Source organism: Chiloscyllium plagiosum, chromosome 17 (assembly GCF_004010195.1).
Source record: "Chiloscyllium plagiosum isolate BGI_BamShark_2017 chromosome 17, ASM401019v2, whole genome shotgun sequence".
In the NCBI taxonomy this organism is placed as follows: domain Eukaryota; kingdom Metazoa; phylum Chordata; class Chondrichthyes; order Orectolobiformes; family Hemiscylliidae; genus Chiloscyllium; species Chiloscyllium plagiosum.
The window spans coordinates 21703889-21725860 of NC_057726.1; the positions used below are offsets into that span (position 1 = coordinate 21703889).

At 38.3% G+C, this 21972-nt stretch overlaps 1 protein-coding gene across 2 annotated transcripts in view; it reads right to left on the reverse strand.

Annotated features, from left to right (window-relative positions):
• Positions 1 to 21972, reverse strand: part of cdh13 (cadherin 13, H-cadherin (heart)) — a 1069860-nt gene that overhangs the window by 740394 nt on the left and 307494 nt on the right. Inside the window, exon 1 of one of the 2 annotated variants that reach the window (XM_043706652.1) lies at positions 5052 to 5106. The exons of the other annotated variant lie outside the window; for it this stretch is intronic. Coding sequence (XP_043562587.1) covers positions 5052 to 5103 — 52 coding nt within the window. The 5' untranslated portion in view covers positions 5104 to 5106. Of the gene's footprint in view, positions 1 to 5051; positions 5107 to 21972 lie in introns of those variants that run through there. 2 annotated transcript variants of the gene reach the window in all.

Below are 21972 nucleotides of genomic sequence, written 5' to 3' on the forward strand. Positions count from 1 at the left end.
CTCTTCCCGACCTCTCCGCCCCCACCCCTTCTCCGGCCTATCACCCTCACCTCCTTCCACCTATCATATTCCCAGCTCCCCTCACCCAAATTCTCTCCCCCCTACCTTTTGTCTCAGCCCACTTGGCACATCAGCCTCATTCCTGAAGAAGGGCTTTTGCCCGAAACGTCGATTCTCCTGCTCCTCGGATGCTGCCTGGCCTGTTGTGTTTTTCCAGCACCACACTTACAACTAAATGGCAAAAGTGAGGACTGGAGATGCTGTAAATCAGAGTCTAGATTAGAATGGTGTTGGTAAAACACAGCAGGTCAGGCAACATCCGAGGAGCAGGAAAATCGACATTTCCGGCAAAAGCCCTTCATCAGGAATAGCTTTTGGCTGAAACGTCGATTTTCTTGCTCCTCGGATGCTGCCTGACCTGCTGTGCTTTTCCAGCACCACTCTAATCTTACAACTAAATGGCCAGTTTAACAGTAGAACTATTTTCAATCTAATATTTTCATCAAATCCCTGGGACTTTTGAGATGGTCTATTCAATCTCAGCACAGATATTTTAGCTATTGTCTAGGAATATTGAATTTTTTTTTCGTTCATAGAATGTAGGTGTCACTGGCTGTCAGCATTTATTGCCTGTCCCTAGTTGCCTTTGAGAGGGTGGTGACACACCTTCTTGAACAGTTGCAGCTCATGTGCTGTCAGTCGACCCACAATGCCTTTGGAGAGTGAATCTGGACTCATTTTAATCCTAACAACCACAAGAACAAGCATCCTGTCAGGTAGAATTCAGCTCAAATCACATGAGCTTGTTCTTTCTCCCCTAAATTGAAAATGCAGTTTGACAATATAACAATCTTATAAACCTCAAACTTGTAACACCCTGAAATTAAAAACTTTGGAGGAAAGTGATTGACATTTTAATATTGGTTGTTTATATTATTCAGTAAAAGTTTAGTTTTGGATGGTATTCAAATTTTACATCTGGTAATCAAATTCTTAATGCAGCTGGTGCATTGAGACTAACACTTAGTTCCTGGAAGAATGCAAAATCATTACTTAGTGCAAAAGCCTAACACAAACCAGTAGATAGGCCATCTGATCAGCTCTCTTTTGACTACAGGATTAGAAATGATGGCTCTCAAGCTGACATTGTTCACACATGGACAAAATTCCTTTAGGGTGGAGATAAATGAAATTATTTTTCACTGCCTTTCTGAAGGCTGCAATTTTAAATTTAAGGTATACACCCCTAGAGTGTGTATTCCCATTCTATTATGTAAAGTACTAGTATTGAAAGAAAACTGTAGCATTCTCAAAGTTAACTGCTGGCAATTCTTCCTATTTAATTTTCTTCTTTCTTTTGTTGAAGATAATGACTGATGCTGAGTAAAATGCCACGGGCATGAAGACCCCCACTGTGCCTCAACTATCCGTCATGTATAAAAAATGGAGTAACTATAGTTAGCTGGCTTTTCCAATGGTCCAATTATTATACTCCACTGCTAGCTCATCTCTTATCAACTAGATCAGCATACATTAAAGATCAAACTCAAGTTTTTAGCATCATACCAGATGATATTTAATCAATATATACTATTTTAGACACTTACTGGTCACAACTTTCTCCTTTACACTGATACTCTTTCTCTGATTGCATTTCATGTTCCTTCAACTAGAATTCTGCAGTTTCTTCTCTCAACAATATATCCCACTCATTAATCAGAGACAAGTTTTGCAAAGTGCCCTTATAAATTCTCCTTGGTGAGGACATGTAACAAAGAGAAATGAGTAGGTAAAAGAACAAGTTATTTCTGGAAAGGTTGAGCTTTCTAGAAAAACAGACATATTCCTGAATCATGTTAGATCAAAAGCATAGAATTCTGATTCAAAAGATAATGACTGAAGGCAAAAAACATACCAGACCCACCCATAAAGCTGACACTTGAAGTCTTATTTGTTGAATATGATGAGCACTTGCTACAATACCAAAACAAGATAACCCTGAAAATAATGCTGAATGGCACAATTTCATGATGACTTACTGCATTTGTATAATTTCAGTACAAGTTTTGCAAATAAGCTGCAAAATTCTGTGAAAATAGGCACACACATCACAGTTCTGCCACATCTGCTGCTACTGATATAGACAACACGGAAGTTTTGGGTTCTGTGCTTTTAATTGTTTACAGTGTGCATTCACTACTAGGCATGCTCTTGAGTAGCTGTATGTTTGAGCAGGGAGCACAGAATCATGAGAGATGAATGACAGTTAGCCAGTCATGGAATAATGCTTGAGCAAGTCTTGAAAGTCATTGTAAAAGGGCGTTTGAACAGGGAGGGGACAAAAATGGCAGGGAGTGGGCTGCAAGCTTTTCCTATGCTGCACTGAAGGATTTGCTTGAGTAGGAGAAATGTCATATGTTTATAGCACAATCAGGAAGTCCTCCAAACTTTCAAAAAGTAGAGATACCAAGTAGCTTAGGTACTCAATGCTAGGAGTCAAGCCAAGAACCTCGATGCCATGGTGCTATTGACCTCAAACAAATAGCCAAGGTCCAGAAATATTTGCACTACCAACTATAGTGCACTCAATACAGCACACCCTCACAGTAAGCCATTAAAAATCTTGATCTAACTTTTACCTGACATTCATTTCATCACCTCACTGCCACACACCACAACTAGCATATGTAGCCAGCTGGACATCTATTAATTGCCTTGTCAGCCAAACATGTTGCCCAACATACATTGACACTTACAACTCTCCTTGCAGGACAAGTGGTGGGAAAATAGAGGCAGCAGCACCTAAATGACAAAGGCAAGTGTATGCTTGGAGTATATGATGTACACCAGCAATGAAACCAAAACCATCTCCAAGATGGAGAAACTGAAACTGTCTTCAATTCTCCTTCTCACATTCCATAATTTCTTCTGATTTAGAAACGGAAGGTGGTATAAACATACACTTCTTGTTTTCTCTGTATCTGCATTACAAGTTTTCCTCTCTGCCTTTGCCTGCACAAGAATTGCAACTTAACCAGGCATTAGTCCAGGGGAAAATAAAAAGAGGTTGAAAAGCAGGAAGACTATGATGAAGCAAACCCCTTTATGCACCTTCAAACTCACATCCATTGCCTCAGGTATTCACTCTGTAGGTACTTTAGAAGATTGTCTAGAACTTGGATCGGCATGTAAATTTCCAAGTATAAACGGTCAGTCAAGGCCAGAGGCTAAAGGTTGCAGAGTTGTTAACTGCCAATACTAATAGAGTGACCACAGTAGGCTAACAGAAAAGCCCACTATAATGCTTGGGAGCCTGCACTCATTGTCAAGAATCATAAAGGTGGTCAGCACCAACTTAGCGCTTTGTAGAACTTGGATTCCACTCTCAACAACGTGGATTGGTGCCAACTCCCTGAGAACTCCTACGAACATGAACACAATTCAGAATCAGTTGGTCAATGTCTCCATTTCCACTGTCACACAAGCAGAAGTCAACTACAATTAGAGTCTTGAAGTGGACGCTTAATTGCTCTCATGCAAATTTAGCTTGCTACCTCACACTGCAGTCAATCTAGCTGCAACTACCAGTGCTCAAAGAGGCTTGTGAGAGGTCAAGCTGTCTTGTAATTTTTCCTCCAACATATCGTTGAGATTGCTCAGGCAAGGTGCAAGAACCTCCAGTCCTCTTTCAGGATCATAGCTTTCACGCTCCCATTATGAGCAGTGCGCCAATGCCCTTGTTGTCACCCATCAGTCAACCAACCTCAACTGCTACTTCCCATGACAAGATGATGCAACCAGAGGCTGCCATTAGTGTGAGAGCTGCTTGATAATATCTTGCCAGGCTATCTACAGTCTCCCCCATTAAAAATCAGCAACCTTCCATCAGCCTTGCTGCTGTCACTGCGTTAGCACATTGTAGGAGACAGGCAAAGCTACTTTGAAAGACAGGCTCTAAATTAATGCATAATGATGATTACTAGGCCTTTGTATGGGGTATAGTAATATGCTATTTTAAAATTTGCTTTGAAATGTTTCTTTTATAATGATTTATGTTTAGTGGGGGGGTGGGAGTTCAAGAGGCTACTGTGGTCAAGAAGAACAGAGTGAAGGTGTTGTTGAAGAGGAAATTGGGGTTTTGCACAAATAATAGTCTTCAATTATCGACAGCCTTGCGAGATAGAAGTGCTGTTCACTGCCCCCTCTATTTTTCCTCCTCTACCTCCATCTTTCCAATTGATCACAAAGTCTGACCCCACAAAGAAAAACCTTTGCAGATGACCACTACAAACCTTGGCACATGCATTGCTGAGTGCTCCAGGAACCAAAGCTTTGTTTCAGTGCACAGCAACCACCAACTCATCACATTTTGTGCAAAAGTATGGATTAACCAGAATTGTCAGTCAACGATGGTGTCAGCAGATAGCCGTCTTATTCAGTAGTCACTGTCCGGTTTTTCCGCGATAGAAAAATACATATGGTACATTGGACTACAACAGAATAAAGTATTGTGACGAGGGTTAATTGGAAAATTTTGAGCATGGTTGCATATGTTGAAGATATGGGCCCCCTTCCATTTGCAGTCTAAAGAGCTAACACTGAGGATCTGCAATGCAATAGCACCCTGTATTAAGGAATAACCTGTGACACTCATACGATGTGTAACTCATTCTGTGCACTATTCTTGAGGAAGCAAATGACATGCATTCAGCTGCTTTGTAAAAGAGAGTCTCCATGGCATCTCATGTGTAATGGGCAATGAATTGGGAAATATTATAAAAATACCATCCAATCTCAGAGGAGTCAGATCCATGACGACCATGGATACAGTCTTCATTATAACTACCTACATTTCAAAGCGACAATCGCAGCCACAGAAGGTGACTGCAAGCCTTCTGAGTGAAGTGGGTAAGTCTCATCTTTAGTTCCATGCTGGTGTTCAGGCAGTAAAATTGCTCTGTGGTACACTGGGTAGATATGACCTCCTACTGAGGCCCCTCCTCGCCCTCATTCTCCTCCTTCTTCCAGCAAACTGTCCTGCTTTGACTCACCTCTGCTCACTTTCCTTGTTATGATGTCGGATGCAACCATAACTGGGAGCATCTGGTCTGTGTAGAGTCCAGTACATCAGCACAATGACCTTCAGCACATGCCACATCATGCCCTGCAGACTTCAGCAGCTTTAAACAGCTCTGGAAACCATTAAACACTTCTTTAATTGCAGCTAGAGCCAGCACACACCAATCAGCAGCCAACCTGAAAGCAGTTGACAATCTCTTGAAATAGCATTGGTGAGTGAGCCTTATCATGCTTTGGAATGCCTGTTCTGCTGTGCAAGGTTAAGGGAGGGTAGGGTGTCACTAGATCACTGAGCTCTGAAATGGCAGTGTTGGTGTCAGATCAGAATTATACAGTAATTGCTGATCTGATCACTCCCCGTATTTGCAGTGGACAATTCCTGCACAAGCATGTCACATTTTGAGGCAAAACAACATGTTTGGCACTGGAAAAAAAAGGCAGCACATATCCAACTTTCACAGCTATTATTCCGACATGTAAATTTTATGTCAACAGAAACAAATTATGTAAGATCACCACTTCAATCTCTCACTTGAACACGTTTGATTCTCTAATATAAAAATGTCACTATGGGTGAGAAACTTCAACTCTGAATTCATTATATAAATATAGGGCTGATGCAGCTCGTAATGTGATAGCAAACCTTTCACATTGGGTACAGGCTGTATGACATTTAAAAAAAAATCGGGTCAGGTGTATTAAAGCTATGTGCCAGTTAATAGAAGCTCCGGCAGTAGTACTGAGAGCAGCTGGTGATCTTGTCAAAGGAGCTTTCCCTTTATTTCAATGCTCATTTTCACAGTGGGAGGTGTCAGATGCTGGGAGGATGAAGGTTAGATTGCACAAACAATAGCTACCATTCAAACATGTAAAAGAAGGGGCTTTTTTTAAAGTAATTAGTCTGTCAAATTATGTATCATGAGAAATAGTAAAATTGTCTATTTAAAACATTGCATCATCTTGAAAAATGACTTTCCAAATCTGAAATTAGTTCTGGGTCTTTCAGCATCAGATGACTGTCTGTTTCGAGTTTGTGCATTCTCTCAGTGCCTGCTTGGGTTTTCTCCAGGTGTTTCAGTTTCCTCCCATAGTCCAAAAATGTGCAGATTAGGTGGATTGGCCATATTAAATTGTCTGTGGTGTCCAATGATGTGTAGGCTAGGTGGGTCAGCCATGCAAAATGTCAGATTATGGGAGATAGTGGAGGTTTGGGTCTAGGTGGGAAGCTCGTCAGAGGGTTGATACGGACTCAATGGGCCAAATGGCCTCTTTCTGCACTGTAGGGATTCTATGATTCTGAATAAACAAGGCAGCAGTGGGAGAAGAATCCATAACGTGAAAATGGGATTAAGACTACAATCAGATCAGCTATCATTTTATTAAATAGTGAAAGTTGCTTCACGGACAAAAGGCCTTTCTTGCTCCTATTCTGATGATTTTGATCTTATGCCACCAAACTGAAGAAAAGGTGCTTTTCACATTACCTAGCTAACAAAATTGAAATATATCTTCCAATACTTATTGGTGAATGCTCCACTTCTGGCCAATGTATAGCAGTATTAGAACAAGTCCAGTGTGACTCTCAACTCTCCAAAAGGTTCACTCCTACTTGTCACACAAAGTTGAAACTTCCTGCTTTAAAGGTTCTCACACTCAACCAGACTCTTCCAAATCGTATTCTACCTTCAAGGTCCACCTTTTTGTTCCTCACATTTCCAAACTTCTGCTTATTCCCTTCCTTTTAAACAATAAAGGAACTTTTGCAAACAACCTGCTTCTCCAGCAGTTGTTTTGTTCTTCTATACAGCTGTAGTTGATCACTTTTCTCCCCCATGTCTCATAAAGCTGCTATGCCTTTATTGATGGAAATGTGTTGCTGGAAAAGCGCAGCAGGTCAGGCAGCATCTATGCCTTTATTGTCCATTATTGTGGAAAGGCATGAAAATCGTCACTTGATTTCAACGGGTTTCCATTTAGGTTTCACCCACCTAGTAATGAGTGCACAGAAGCATGCATCATAAACCAGATACTTCGAGAATTCACAACCTCTCTTTAAGTTTAAGGTGACATTTTAAACTATAACTGCATTATCAAGTTGAACTTTCATTGAAGTGATGGCATCACAGCAATGTAGTAATTCAGAATCTCAGGCTAATGATCTGAGAACATGGGTTCAAATCCTCCCAGGGCATCTGGTTAAATTTGAAATCAATGAAAATAATCTGGAATATAAAGATAGTCTAAATGTGACCACAGAATCATTGTTATAAAAACCCATTTGGTTCACAAACATCCAGTAAAGAAGAATATCTAACTTTTTTTAAATTCACTCGGGATGTGGACATTGCTGGATTTATTTCCAAGGTAGGATGATGAATGACTTGGAGGGAAATCTCTGGTGGTAGTGTCCCATTTATCTGTTGGCCCTGTGCTTCCAGATGGACTTGATCGTGGGTTTGGAAGGTGTCGAATAAGGATCTTGGGAGAATTTCTGCAACTTGTAGGTAAGTACACACTGCTGCTACTGAACATTGATTGTGGCGAGGTGGATGTTTGTGGACATGAAGCCAATTAATTGGGCTGCTTTGTCTGGATAGCGTCAAGCCTCGAGTGTTGTTGGAGCAGCACTCATCCAGGCAAGTGGGGAATATTCCATAATATTCCTGGCCTTTTGCAGAGTCAGGAGGTGGGTTATTTCTATTCCTCGCATTTGGCCAGGTCTTGTAGCCACTGTGCTTATGTGACAAGTCCAGTTGAGTTTACGGTCAATGGTAACCCCAAGTATATTGATACTGGGGGATTCAGTGATGGTAAACACTATTGAATTTCAAAGGGCGATCATTAGATTGTCTCCTATTAGAGATCGTCCTTGCCTGGATTTCTGTAGCATAAATGTTATTTGCCACTTGTCAGTCCAAGCTGATCAAGTAGCCTACATGTGACTCCAGATCCATAGCAGTATGGTTGATTCTTAGCTATCCTCTGGGGAATTAGGGATGGACATTGAATGTTGGCCTAGCCAGTGTCACCCAAATCTCAAACATTTTTTTTTAAAAGTCATGACAGTAACTCTATTAAATTAGTTATATCACCTTCGTGGCCAAATATGTATTTGTGATTCCTTTCAGAAAAAGAAATGATCATTTTCAGAAAGTCAAAGCCAATCAAAATCTAATGCCATGATGTAATATTCCTTATGTTACTGTAACTGGAGTCCGAACTGAAAAGTTAGCTACTAATATGCTACAGGATGAATGATTTTTTTTTCAACCCATGCAACCATCACCTGCTGCAGTCAGTCATGTTCTCTTGCACAAAATCTTGCAGCAAATATATCTTTTGAATTCTAGACCATAGGCTAACTGCAGTCTCCCATCGAGAACATGGATTTGAAGTCTCGATAATGATGTAATGTTTCTGAAATTAAGATTCTTTAAAATTTTACTTTACTTTAAGCAAAGTCCAAAAGTCCAAAAGATTGTCTGGATGCGTAACAGCTCAAAAACCATGATTCTCAGAGACTTTTATATAACGATTCAACATACTACAATGCCAATAAATGCTTAAAATGTAGAACAGGCATGGGAATCACAGATAAGCCATTATATTTAAAGCCTGTTTGTTTCTGAATCTTCTTATCCTTTTAGATACACAATATAATAAATTTGCATGATTTAATGCACTAATATCAGAAAACATTTTTCCATCTAGTCATTTAATACTAAGGTCTGAAACAGTTGATGCAAAAATACTCAACAATTCACCTACTTAAAACATAAGACTGTGTTGGTTTGCCTGCTATTGCTTCTGAGAGATTACTGGTAAGAGTAAACATGATGCTACGACTAAATATTGATAACCTTGGGACTTGGTGTGTTCAAACAGGCTCTACTAAAATCAAAGAGCAGGGAATACTCCATTTTACACAAATTAATTAGGAATTGGAATTTTGAAAAGAAAAAGCTGTTGGTTACTTTCTTTTTCTTATTGACCATAAAATGCATCAACATAATTATTTGCCATCAATATTTCCTTTGTTAAATGACTTTTGAACTCTGGTTACAAGCTGAAAAATTTAGAATAGTAATGGTTCAGGATTGAATATCCTATTAATGCATTGGCATATTCCAATTCTGCTTGCATTAAATCTGCACAAATATTCTTCCAGATTTATTTCATTTTCATTTAATTGAAAATTTTAATGCAATTTCAAATAAAAATTTTCTGTTATGAATTTCTGAAATTCATTTTTAATCTTATTTCAGCAGACTTTGTTCATGCTACAGTAATTGTTTCAATGTCAATGTGTTTTCACTACTTCAAATGAATTATCCTGGTAATAATTTTCCCCTTGGAGGTGGTAATGAATTTATCACTGATTTTGTGGGCAAAATAAGATTAGTATCTAAGAAAGATCTTGCACATTGTTGTTGGTGCTTGTAAAATATCTAACCTTTAAATTGTGCAAATGCTTTAAGATGGAAAACAATATCAGCTATCTACAACTAAAGGTCTTAAAGACTTTCAAGATCAATATCCCTGAGATATTCCAACAAAAATAACAGACGGTGTGGTCTTACTAAATTGATGGGATTAAACACACTTGAAAAAAAGTACATGTTAATCAAAGTTATCACAATAACTTGCATTTAGCTAATGCATTTGCAAAAATAAAAAAGGAAAAGCATTGACAAAAAGTTTGGCACTGAACCGCCTAATGAAATGTTAAGCCAGGTGATCAATAAAAAAGGTAATGCAATGCTTTTAAGGAATATATTAAAGGAGCTTAGTTTTCTTTATTCTTTCATGGGATTTTGGCGTCACTTATTGGCCATTTCTCATTGCTCTTGAACTGAATAGCTTGTTAGCTTATTTAAAAAGAAGGTTAATAGTCAACCAATTGCTCAGTCAAGAGATGTATATGTAGGCCAGAACAGTTAAGGATGGCAGATTTCCTTCCTTAAAACACATTAGTGGACCAGGTGTATTTTTACAACAATACTAGCTTTGTGGTCATCATTACGGAGACAAGCCACAAGTTCAATTGATAATTCTGGAACATAAGTTCCACAAGTTAGTCATCATGGGATTTGAATCCATGTCCCCAAGATTTAGCCTGAACCTCTGCACTACCAGTCCAGTGCCACAATCACATTGAAAGGCAGAGAGCTTTAAGGAAGCCAATCCAGAGTTTCAAGCAGCTGAAGTTGCAAACAGAAGATAGGCCTCTGAAAGAGATCAGACACAGTGGAACAAAGGTTGTAGGACAAGAGATGTTTACAGGTATAATGAAAGGGTGCAATTATTCTTTAAGAACAAGGATGAGAACTTTAAAATTGAGTCATTGCCAGCCTGAGAACTAAATATGCAGAAACAAAGTCAGGATTCTCTTCGACACTGTAATTAGTCTGTGATCCAATGGCTACCTTATCACTAAGAGAGCTTACAAGCACCTCCAAAACAGTCCACATCCACTGCTGCCTCAGCACACCTGCGACTGAAACCTCCAAACACGCCCTTATTATCTCGGCACTCAACTACTCTAATGCTCCTCTGATCAGCTTTGCATTTCTGTGAAATTGAGATTATCCAAAACATTACTACCCATGTTAACCAATTTCTTCTGTGGTCACTGTTGTACAATGGTTCTTGGCCTAGCTTTTAAAACATTTTCACCCTTGATTTTAAATTGTTCCATGGCCATGTCCCCAATTTATCTCCAACTGCGCTTCTCCAATCTGCTGCATCCTGATATTGTTTCTTCAATGATGCAAATGCCTACGGCTAACTTTCAACTTCACTCAACTCCTCAGCTGGATGTGCTCAATCAGATGGTAAGAGGTAGCACTAGCCTGTTACATTTAATGGCAAAACAAACTTAAAATACATTTACAACTGGTTAACACATATTCTTGATTGTCTTTTCTGGTGAGATAACACTAAAGATGCTGGTGGATGTAGCAATTCATTGAGGTAAGGTACAAGAACTTAAAAAAAAACTTGATTGTGTACCACACAATGGAGATGTTGACAAAATGGAAGCCCATTTGGATAGAAGAGGCAGGAACAACATAGACAGAAAATTAGCACAGGGAGAGAAACAATGGTGAATGTTTGCAGAAAAGGGAACAGCTTGTAAGCTCTCTCAGCATTATGAACGCATATTTGACAGATACTTAGCAGTTACAGCACAATTTTGAAGTTTTCATGAGACATTTGGGACAGCACAGAGGCTCAGCGGCTAGTATTGTTGCCTCACAGTGCCAGGGACCCAGATTCGATTCTATCCTCGGGCGACTGTCTGTGTGGAGTTTGCACATTCTCCCTATGTCTGCGTGGGTTTCCTCTGGGTGCTCCGCTTTCCTCTCACAGTCTAAAGGTGTGCAGGTTGGGTGGATTTGCCATTTTAAATTGTCCATAAATGTCCTGGGATATGCAGACTACGTGGATTAGCCATGGGAAATGGGTGGAATACTCTTCAGAAAGTCGGTGTGGACTCGATGGGCAAATGGCCTGCTACTACCTTTAGGGATTCTATGAGAACTAGAAAATGTCGTAAAAAGTAAGGAAGGGGAAAATAGACTTCATGCAGAGACTCAAATGAGTTGGTAGAAAGAGCTTATGCGTAGGAGGTTAAATTTATTCAGACAAAGATTGTGGTGATAGATTGTGACAGGAAGAATCAGGAGTAATAATATAACAAATAGTAGCAGTTTAAAGAAAGTGGTAAGAACAGAGATCCCTGGGGGCATTTATTCATACATCTTTAGAAGTGTCAGGATGAATTCATAATCAGCTATTAAAGCATATCGGCTCTTCACTTTGTTATTAAAGGTTAATAAGGTTACAGAAGTAGCTACCAGGATTATAGGCCAATTGGATTACATTTTTTTTAATCAAACTGAAAAACTCTGGCTGTTCTTCTCCAAACAGAAAGATAAGAGAACAAATTATATTTCAGATGTGTTTAAAATCATAAACATTTAAATCGAATAAACAAGTAGAATCTGTATGCAAACTGAAACAATTTTCATTGACTGAAGGATCAATCACTATTTGATAAGAACATATTAGAAATATGTATGGGAGACAGAAACACATATAGGAGATATAAGCATGTATGGGAGATAGAATTAATAATCACAAAGGAAAATGAAGATTTATAAGAGTCAACATGGATTTGTTCAGGGAATTTTGTATCTAACTAACTTGGTGGAGGCTTTTGAAGAGGTAACAATGGGGATTGATGAGGGGAAGATTATTGATCTGGTGTATATAGACTTCCAATAGGAATCTGACATATTGCCATACAACAGACCTATGTAAATATATTGGTCATGAAATACAAGGGACAGTAACAATGTGCATTCATAACTGGAAACAATGGTTTATGGCTTTTTTTTGGCTGGCAGAAAGTTTGTATTGGAATTCCTTGGTGCTAATATTGGGATCTTTGCTTTTCCTGATAGATGTAAATGATCTATATCTTGCTGTGCAAAGGCCAATTTCAAGTTTGCAGGTGACAAAACCTGGGAGAGTTGTCGACTGAGGAGGACACTATGAGGAAGTTTGATTGATAAGTTTATAATGATACAAAAATTGGTGGAGTTTGGATAGAGAGGAAACTTATCAAAGGATACAGCAGTTGGAAAGTTGGGCAGAGAGATAGCATATGGAGTTTAATCCAAACAGGTGAAGTGATGCAATTTGGGAGGTTAAATGCAAGAGTAAAATATACAGTTAATGGCTGGGCATATAGAAGCATTGATATACAGAGGAATCTTGGGATCCAAGTCCACAGCTCCCTGAAAGGGGCATCACAAGTGGATAAAATGGCAAAGAAGGCTCACGTCATACTTACCTTCATCAATCGGGGCATTCAATATAAAGTTGGCAAGTCATGTTGCAGCTGTATAAAACTTGAGTTTGGCTACATTTGGAAGTTTGTGTGCTGTTTTGGTTGCCACACTATAGGAAGGATGTGGAGGCTTTGGATAGGGTGCAAGAGGTTTACCAGGATGTTGCCTGGATTGGAGTGTGTCAGCTATAAGGAGAAGTCGGATAAACGGATTGTTTTTGCGAGAGCTTTGGAGGCTAAGCAGCCACCTGATAGGAGTACATTAAATTAAAGGGTGGAAATATCAAATACAATCTAGGTTTAAGTTGAGAGGATAAAGCTTAAAGGAGGTGTGCAAGGTATGTTCCTTTACATGGAGGGTGTTGGGAGCCTGGAATGCGCTGTCAGGGAAGTGGCAGAGGCAGATATGCTAGCAATGTTTAAGATGCACTTAAACAGACACATAAACAGGCAGCAAAGAGAGGGACATGGACCAAGTGCAGGCAAATGGGATTTGTTTAGAATGGTATCATGGTCAACACAGACATCTGGGCCAAAGGGCCTGTTACTGTGCTGTACTGTTCTATGACAGTTCGAACTACAAAAGGACATTGAAACATTAGTGAAGAGGGTGGAAATTTGGCAGATGAAGTTCAATGTGGAGGAATGTGAAGTAATGCACATTGATACAAAGAACATGAAGGGAGGTTATAACAGAAAGAGTACTATTCTAAATGGTTGGCAGGAGCATAGGCACCTGGACGTATGTAAGTCATTAAAGGTAGCATTACTGGTTGAGAGAACTGTTAATAAAGCATTCAGTATTCTAAGCTTCATTAATAGGAGTCTAGAGTACAAAAGCAGAGAATTTATGATGAACCTATAGAAGACATTGATTAGACTTCAGCTGGAGTATGTGTATGGTTATGTGCTCCACACTATAGGAAGGATTTGAGTATATTGGGGAAGAGTACAAACAGTTTTGCAAGAATATCTACAGGGATGAGACACTTCAGTTTTAAAGGAAGATTGGAGAAGTTGAATCTTGAAGAAGGCCAAGAGGAGATTTGACAAAAGTTTTCAAAATCATGGGAACTCTGGACAGAGGAGATAGGGAAAAATTGCACCATTTGCAAACAGCTTAAGATCCAGACAATGCAGTTTATGGTGTTTTGCAAAAGGAGTACATGAGAGCTGAGAAAAAACTTTGTCACACTGTGCGTAATTAGGTTCTGGGATGTACTGCTGTAAGTGTGGTGAAGACTGGTTTAATTGAGACAGTCAAGAGAATATTGGATGAGTTTTCAATAGAAACAATGTGTAAGGGTATGGGGAAATGACAGGAGATTGGTAATGATTTAAAACATCCAAAGCCAGGGCAGAAACAATAGGCAGGAATAACCTTCTTCCATACATTAACAATTCTGTGACTGTACTACCTGAAACAGTGTTGGAAACAAATTCAATAGCAGCTTTCATTGAAGTGATAAATACTTAAAAGGAGAAAAAAAATGAGGATTTCAGCAAAGAGAATGCAAAGTGTGAATGACTGCACTGCTCTCAAAAGAGTCAGCACAGACAGAAACAGCTGTATAGTTTCCTTCTGTGCCTTACTAATCCATAATTTGAGAATTCTATGGTTACCCACTCCAACCCAAAATATTAACTATGGATTGAGAATTTTTGCAGAACAAATCAGTAAAACATTATGGATCAAGTTTGAAACAGCAGAAGTAAGAAAATGTGCTATACATTTATAAACCCACAGTAAATATTCCTAATTTTAGTTTGTCAATGCAAAATGCAATAAATGGAAATTGATTGCACTAACGCAATTATAACACAAATACATTTTATTACTACTTGTTTTACAAGTAAATTGGTACAAGACCGAATGCTGCTCAATGAATGGCTAAATTCTGTCCTTTTATCTTCAGGGAGATAGGTTCAAGTGCTAATGAGATGGAAGTCTTTTTCATCTCAACAGGGATACTAAGTGAAATTAGTGTTGACAAGCTTAATCTAGTCTCACTGCAATAGAGTGTACAAAACAGAATTATCTGTAATTCTTCACCAATTGCTATTAAATTGGCAATCTCTCTCAAAGATCACAATTACATTTGGTCTGGGGAATGGAAATATCCCACTGGTACTGCATGGGTGCTCTTCTGAAACAGCAATTAACATGTTTCTGGATTTTAAGGGATTTTTATTCTATTCTACTGACTACTAAACATAATACTAGAGTACTGCTGAAAAAAAAATTGTTGTAGCTTTTCATTTTGCATTCAACAGAACATTCATAAGAATACAAAAAGTAGAGGGGCTTTTTTTACTAAAAAAAGTGATTTATTGGCACGTAGACTTCGATTGATTGGGGCAATGCAAGTGGAGGATGCATTAGTTATATCAAAACTGACACTTTACTGCCAAACATTGTATAAGTTAAAACCCAGCAAGTTGACAAAATACTTCTTTTTCAGCAATACTCAAATTCTAAACTACCAGGCAACAAATCTAAGAGTTTTGAAGCTTCCACTGTTGGAAAAAGTACAGAAAGGCTCATTAAGCTAGCATCAGTGATGGTGAAATGGCAGCTAGTTTTCATAGCACCCAACACACCCATTTTCATTTGTACTGAAAATTAAAATCAGGCATGCTGTGTTAGATAGTCAAGTCTCGATTGTCTTTTTTGGGCTGCTAGTTGATCAAACATTACCCTACATTCCATTGCCTTAGTAGACAGTTTAGACTTTGCTGCATATGTTCAAAATCCAAACAAAAATGTTATTTATAGGAAACGTAGGAAGCAAAAACTCTGCACAGAGTATAGATGACAATACTGCAACATATATTGTGTGCACCACAGTCAGTTGTACAAAAGAGCTTTGAGATTTGCGGGAGATTTAAGGCGGTTACTATTTGTAAAAAAATGATGCTTACTATTTATACATTTAATGTACTCAGATACTAAAAATGATTGTCAGTTAGCCCAGAACCAAGACAGAAAGTCTTCCTATCAAATGACAGCTTCCTTCCTACAGTGGGCAAACAGCATTTGCAACTTCATACATATCTGTGCAGGATCTGACATAAAGGCACAATCTTTATTGGTTCTTGGTTTCCAAATGAACTGGTGATGCATGCATTATTTGATTTTTCAAGAAAAATGCTTCACTTCCATTTAGTTCTACACATTCCCTAAAACACAAGCCATAGCATATGGCAGTTTAGTTAGAATCAATTGAAGATTCATTCATTCAGTCATGAATATTTCATTATCTAAATAATTGCAGAAAAAAACAGTTCAGGAAGTCATTATTTTCTGCATTTTATCTTAAGATGGCTCAGTTAAAATCATTGTGAGATAGGACTCTGAAAACTCTTTGCAATCATCTTTTCACTTTCATCAAATAGCAGTGTTTATCATGACAGTGAGAGCCTTCATAATTTGGCCCACCTGCTAGAAAAAATTGCTAGTTGTTCTTAAGTCACTGTGCAACTGTCATCTAATTCATTTGAATATGTAACAGAACTGTTGCATAGATTGAAACCTGCTAAAATGGTTTTCAGAGTGCATAGTAGGCAGATGAGCGATGGTGAAAGCACTCAGTGATACAGTTTGGATGTTGTTTTACCAGCAACACTTCTGAAGAACAATATTACCCAGTAGAAAAGATGAGCTTAGATAGGGTTCCAGATACCACTGGCAGCAACCAGCTTGACATATAGTTACCACAAGATAACATGTGCAAGCTTGTCAAATGCTTCAAGCTTGCAGCTTTCATGCAGAGACACTACAGCATCCTATCATCATTGGGAAGCTTACAATTCTCTGACCAACTGATTGTGACAAGCTTATGCACGATTTCTGAAAAGTGGTGATTAAGGAAAACAAAAATGCAATGAAACACGCTGGGAGCTGACCCATTCATATCCGTTTAACTGTAGGAGGAAGGATGAAGCAAAAGTAGTTCAAAGTGCAGCATGCAATTTCGGATTTATGTTCGTAACTGAAGCAGCCCGCAAAACGTATGAATTTCCTATCTGCAGCAAGTTCTCTTTATGTTGTTAATTTGACATTATAAGACCATAAGACATAGGAGTGGAAGTAAGGCCATTCGGCCCATCGAGTCCACTCCGCCATTCAATCATGGCTGATGGGCATTTCAACTCCACTTACCCGCATTTTCCCCATAGCCCTTAATTCCTTGTAACATCAAGAATTTATCAATTTCTGCCTTGAAGACATTTAGCGTCCCAGCCTCCACTGCATTCTGTGGCAATGAATTCCACAGGCCCACCACTCTCTGGCTGAAGAAATGTCTCTGCATTTCTGTTCTGAATTTACCCCCTCTAATTCTAAGGCTGTGTCCATGGCCTTTAGTGTCTCACTAAATTAGAGAATTTTTAAAAATTGCCTTCAAGTGCATTGTGTGGTACAAATTCACATCAGAAAATGCGTTAAGTTTCCAGCAATACTCACATCCTGTGAACAAATTCATAAAATATTCCTATTATAGTGAGTGCATCCTGAAAGTGTGTAAAATTGTAGGTTAAAGAACTAAATATTAAATAATGTACCTAAGGAAAAAGTACAAGGTATCTGCATAAAGATAACAGCCCATCTCAAAGCTGTTATGTATATATAGCAAACCATGTCATAGTATATGAAACCACTGTGTAACTGCTAAAATTTAACAAGTACTATCTCAGAGTGACATTTTGCAGCAGTTCTGTGGAGAGATCAGGTCATTTAATTCAGTCAAACAGCTGGTTGGCGTCTTAAATGAATTTTAATTTAATCTTGACATTCTTGGCATTGTACTTGGATCATATATTTTCATAAAGAGCAGGGAATAACTGCCTTACATGCTGTAAATTATTCATAAAATCCCATTGACTTTCCAGCTATAACACATTACTAATCCTATCAGAATGTCTGATTGCTGTGATGTGCAAAAAAGCAGAAGAGATTGACTGATTGGAAAAAGGGTACATCTAAGCAGCTATATTATCATGTACCTACTCTGGACTGAAAATAATCTGCAAATTGAGATATGTTAACATCTTTCTTCGGTAGTAGCTGTTTGTTTTCTCATCTAATAGTTCAGATGCCTTTGTATGAGGTGAACAAACAATTCATGCTGATATTTATATTTCTGTTTTTCAATTTTCTGAAAATTATCTTAACTGATGTTATGACAGTTTCAATTTGATTAGTCTGTATTCTCTGCCAGTACAGATTTTTTGTTGATATATTCTGATTGCTTACAATTGAATATGCACCCAAACTTTCACTTTCAAATAAACCACCAGGGAAAATGAACACCTATTCATCACAAGACTATCAGGTAATAATATGCTCCTGACTGCTGTCTTTGCGATAGTATGAAATAAAAATGACAACTGCTCAATCACTAAGTATCATGACAGAAGAAGAATCGACTTAAATACAAAAAAGGATGAAACGTGTGGGATTTTTAGGTATAATTTTCAATGTTACCTGGTGGGTTCAGGCTTGTCTTTTTACTTGCAACTGCTAGGTTTCTCAGTGTCTGAAACTAATAGTTAGCTTGTTAGTATTTAAGCAACAATGGCGATTTCTTTTAAAAACAGTTTTAGAAGCCTGACTGTAGACTGAATGGATTTATGCACAGACAACTTTTGTATATTTTAGACTGTTTGGCACCCAGTATGGTAAATGTTGGGCACTCAATTTGTTAATGTGCTAGAATCTGTTTTGTTTTCAAAACTTAAGGGAGGCTTTCAGTTTTGCTTTTGATTTTGAGTGGTGGTAGTCTGGAGGAAACATTGGAATAGAAGGGAATGATAGATTTAATGAATTCAATTAACTTGGATCAAAAAGTTAGTATTAGTCCCAGACTAGACAGTGCTGGGTTAAAATCTTGGAAGAGGTTATTTAAGACTTGTACATTAAAGCTCAGGTGTGGCATTGCTCAACAGAGATGCTATTGCAGTTCCAGTCCAATAGTTGAAGTTGCAAAGTGATTCCAGTGTGAGGATTATAGGAGTGCTATATTAGGTACAATACAAAAGTTGTTTTGTTTCTTTGCAATTTATAAAGGAGTGTTTGGCAATTAATGGGATTCTACCATTACTGTGCATTTAAAACTTTTGAATTTACATCACAGGTACACAGTTTGATTTTTCTATTTTATTGTTCCTGTCATGATAAACTTTGTTGTTAAAGCAAAATGTGCAGCATTGTGTGCTTAAGGTTCAGCAAGAGACCATTTCATTACAATCAAAATAAATAAAATTATGACCATATCAAAGAAGAGCTCCAAAGAACTGTTGATGCTGGAAATCAGAAAGAAAAACAGAAATCATTCTGAAGGGTCATTGGGCCCAAAATGTTCACTCTGCTTTCTCTCGACTGACGCTGCCAGACCTGCTGAGTTTTCCCAGCAATTTTTGGGTTTTTTTATTGTCTACCAGCCACGTTTCTGTCTGGGTTCTGACCTGTCTGGTAATAACATCAGCAGGGATCATAACAATGCAAGCATAAGGGAACACGAGACTGCAAACGAGGATTGTTGTGATAACTAAAAGCTAGGTAAACTTGTGAATGTCATAAATGCCAGACGATGGTTTCTAATTTTGAGGCTTTATGGGATAATGACACTGTATAGCGAAATCAGACTTTTTAGCTTCAACACATCAGCTATCAGCCATTTCTCAACTGGTGGCATTTTACATTGAACTCCACGCCAACATATTAAGCACAAAACCCAGGCTTACACTCCAGTGGTGAGGAAGTGATGCACTGAGAATCCAAAAGATGTTCACATAGCTAATCATTCTGACACAACAGTCAAGTGAAAGATGATGTTATCGCCATTTGTGGGAGCTTGTTATGTGCAAAAACACTCATTTAAAGACAATGTTACACTAATGAGTACACTTCAAAAAAAATTCATCACCTGTGAGGTACTTTGTGGTGTTCTAAGATGTTGAAAAATACTAGTGTGATATACACACACATACACATAAATTCTTCCTTTTTTCTAAATACGCAACATTATCAATTATGACGAACATGAACACATTGTTAAATCCCTGCAATATCACATGGAAAAACTGTGCAGCTTTTAACTGTAGAATATGGGTGAAAGTTGTTGGAAAAAAAAGCAAGATTCACTTGGAAGCATTTTTAGATTTGCTGAGGGAAAGGAACAAGTTCAATTATATCAAGGCACACATTCTGCATAAGGATTGCCATAGAATGGCATGGATAGAATGGCATTTTGTTCTCATGAAACTAGCAGATCCAGAAAGTTTTAAAAAAATGTCAAAGCCTAGAGAAAAAAAGACTAAGATAAGGTGGAAGGACCTCTATGCATCATTGGAGGTATGCAGAAAAGTCAGACTCAACAAAGTTTATTTTTTCTTTGATTACACTTCGCAATAGGTTCAAAAGTACAGGGCAGCCAACATTTAGCATAAATGAGGATACTAACACCAATCTGGGTGGGCAACAATTCATAAGGAAATAGTTATATTAAATGGTTAAGTCAAGTCAACTTTGCAGAATTATGTCTGTTCAATTTGGATCAGACAGAATGTCTTTGAAGCTATGCAGCTATGTGTTGTCTGTGGCCAATTATCTATGTTTTCCTACTTGAAATTCAAGCTGGCCATTGAATCCATAGAAACAGGTCTGAATAGTTGCTAGCTGAAAACATTAAAAAGCTATCAAGCCCAGGGACGACCATTATGTTGGTCATAATGGGGAAGGATTTTACTTCCCTAAGATGAGGGGAGATAGGATATCATCGGGCAAATTAAATGGTTACAAATTGGGAAATCCAACTTTAAACCTGCCTGAAATAGACCTATACCATTTAATCATACATGTTTAAGGTCAGCCTATAACACTTGACTGAGGGACTCTTCTGCAGCAGTGATAATGTACATACCTCTGAGCCGGGAAACCAGGTTCAACTCCAACTTGCTCTAGATGTGTGCAAAAATATCTTGAACAGGTTACTAGGGAATATCCAATATGTTTGATTTCTGGCCAATTTTTGATTTCCTTCCATTTTTGGGGTCTTATTTTGCAGTGGTACTATTCGTCCGAGCTAGAAAGTTCAGGTTCATGCCTCACCTGCCTTGGGTGTAATAGAACATGTCCAAACAGATTGATTAAAGTAACTCTAACATATATCGACAAGGTATAACGAATGAGTAAGAACTATGTTCCAGTTGACATTCCCAATAATGCAACAGATACCACAGATACTCCTTGGAATGCTGGCATACTTTTCAGACTGCTAAGTTCAATGAAGGCAGCATCCATTACGCTTTGGGTCAAAACTCAATGCACAGAATTCAATATAAGATGATGAGAGAGAAACTAGACTGTGGAAGAAAAGGGAATCTGAGCAACACATGACATACTATTAGAAGGTGCAAGGTTGTGATCACCCAACAAGGTTTCACAAGAAAACTGACACAGAAACCAGTCAGTGAGCTACCTAAATTCCTCATCTTAAAGAGCAAACCTTTTTGCTTTACTTTATTGTTGATTGTGGACAGAATTGAGAAAAGGACTCTTTCACTATAAAGGATGGAGGAAGGAAATGCTGAACTTTGAAAAAGCAAGTTGCTGAAACTCAGTGTGGGTTGTGTTTACACTGCTGCTGCAAACAGCGAGGAAGGTGAGGGAAGAGCTGGACCAGAACCACAGTGTGTATACCAAGTGATATTTAGTTACTGATTGTTTTATGGAATCATGATCAATGTCAATGCTAAAGGTCATCAGCCCTGACAACAGCCCTTTGATTGGTTCCTATGTAGCAGAACAGTTTGTGGCTGACTGAGACAATGAGAAGCCCTTGGTTCCTGGGAAGGAGATGTGACAGTGTACCTCTCTCTCTCCAGTAAAAATACCCGAAGCTAAAGAAAGCTAGTTGTTATCTCTCATAGTTGCCATAAGTTGTTGCTTTTAACCAATAAGACTTCATAATTGTGAACCACTCACAATCCCTCCCATGAAGAAACAAAACAAGTTGAAGGTAAAACTCAGAACA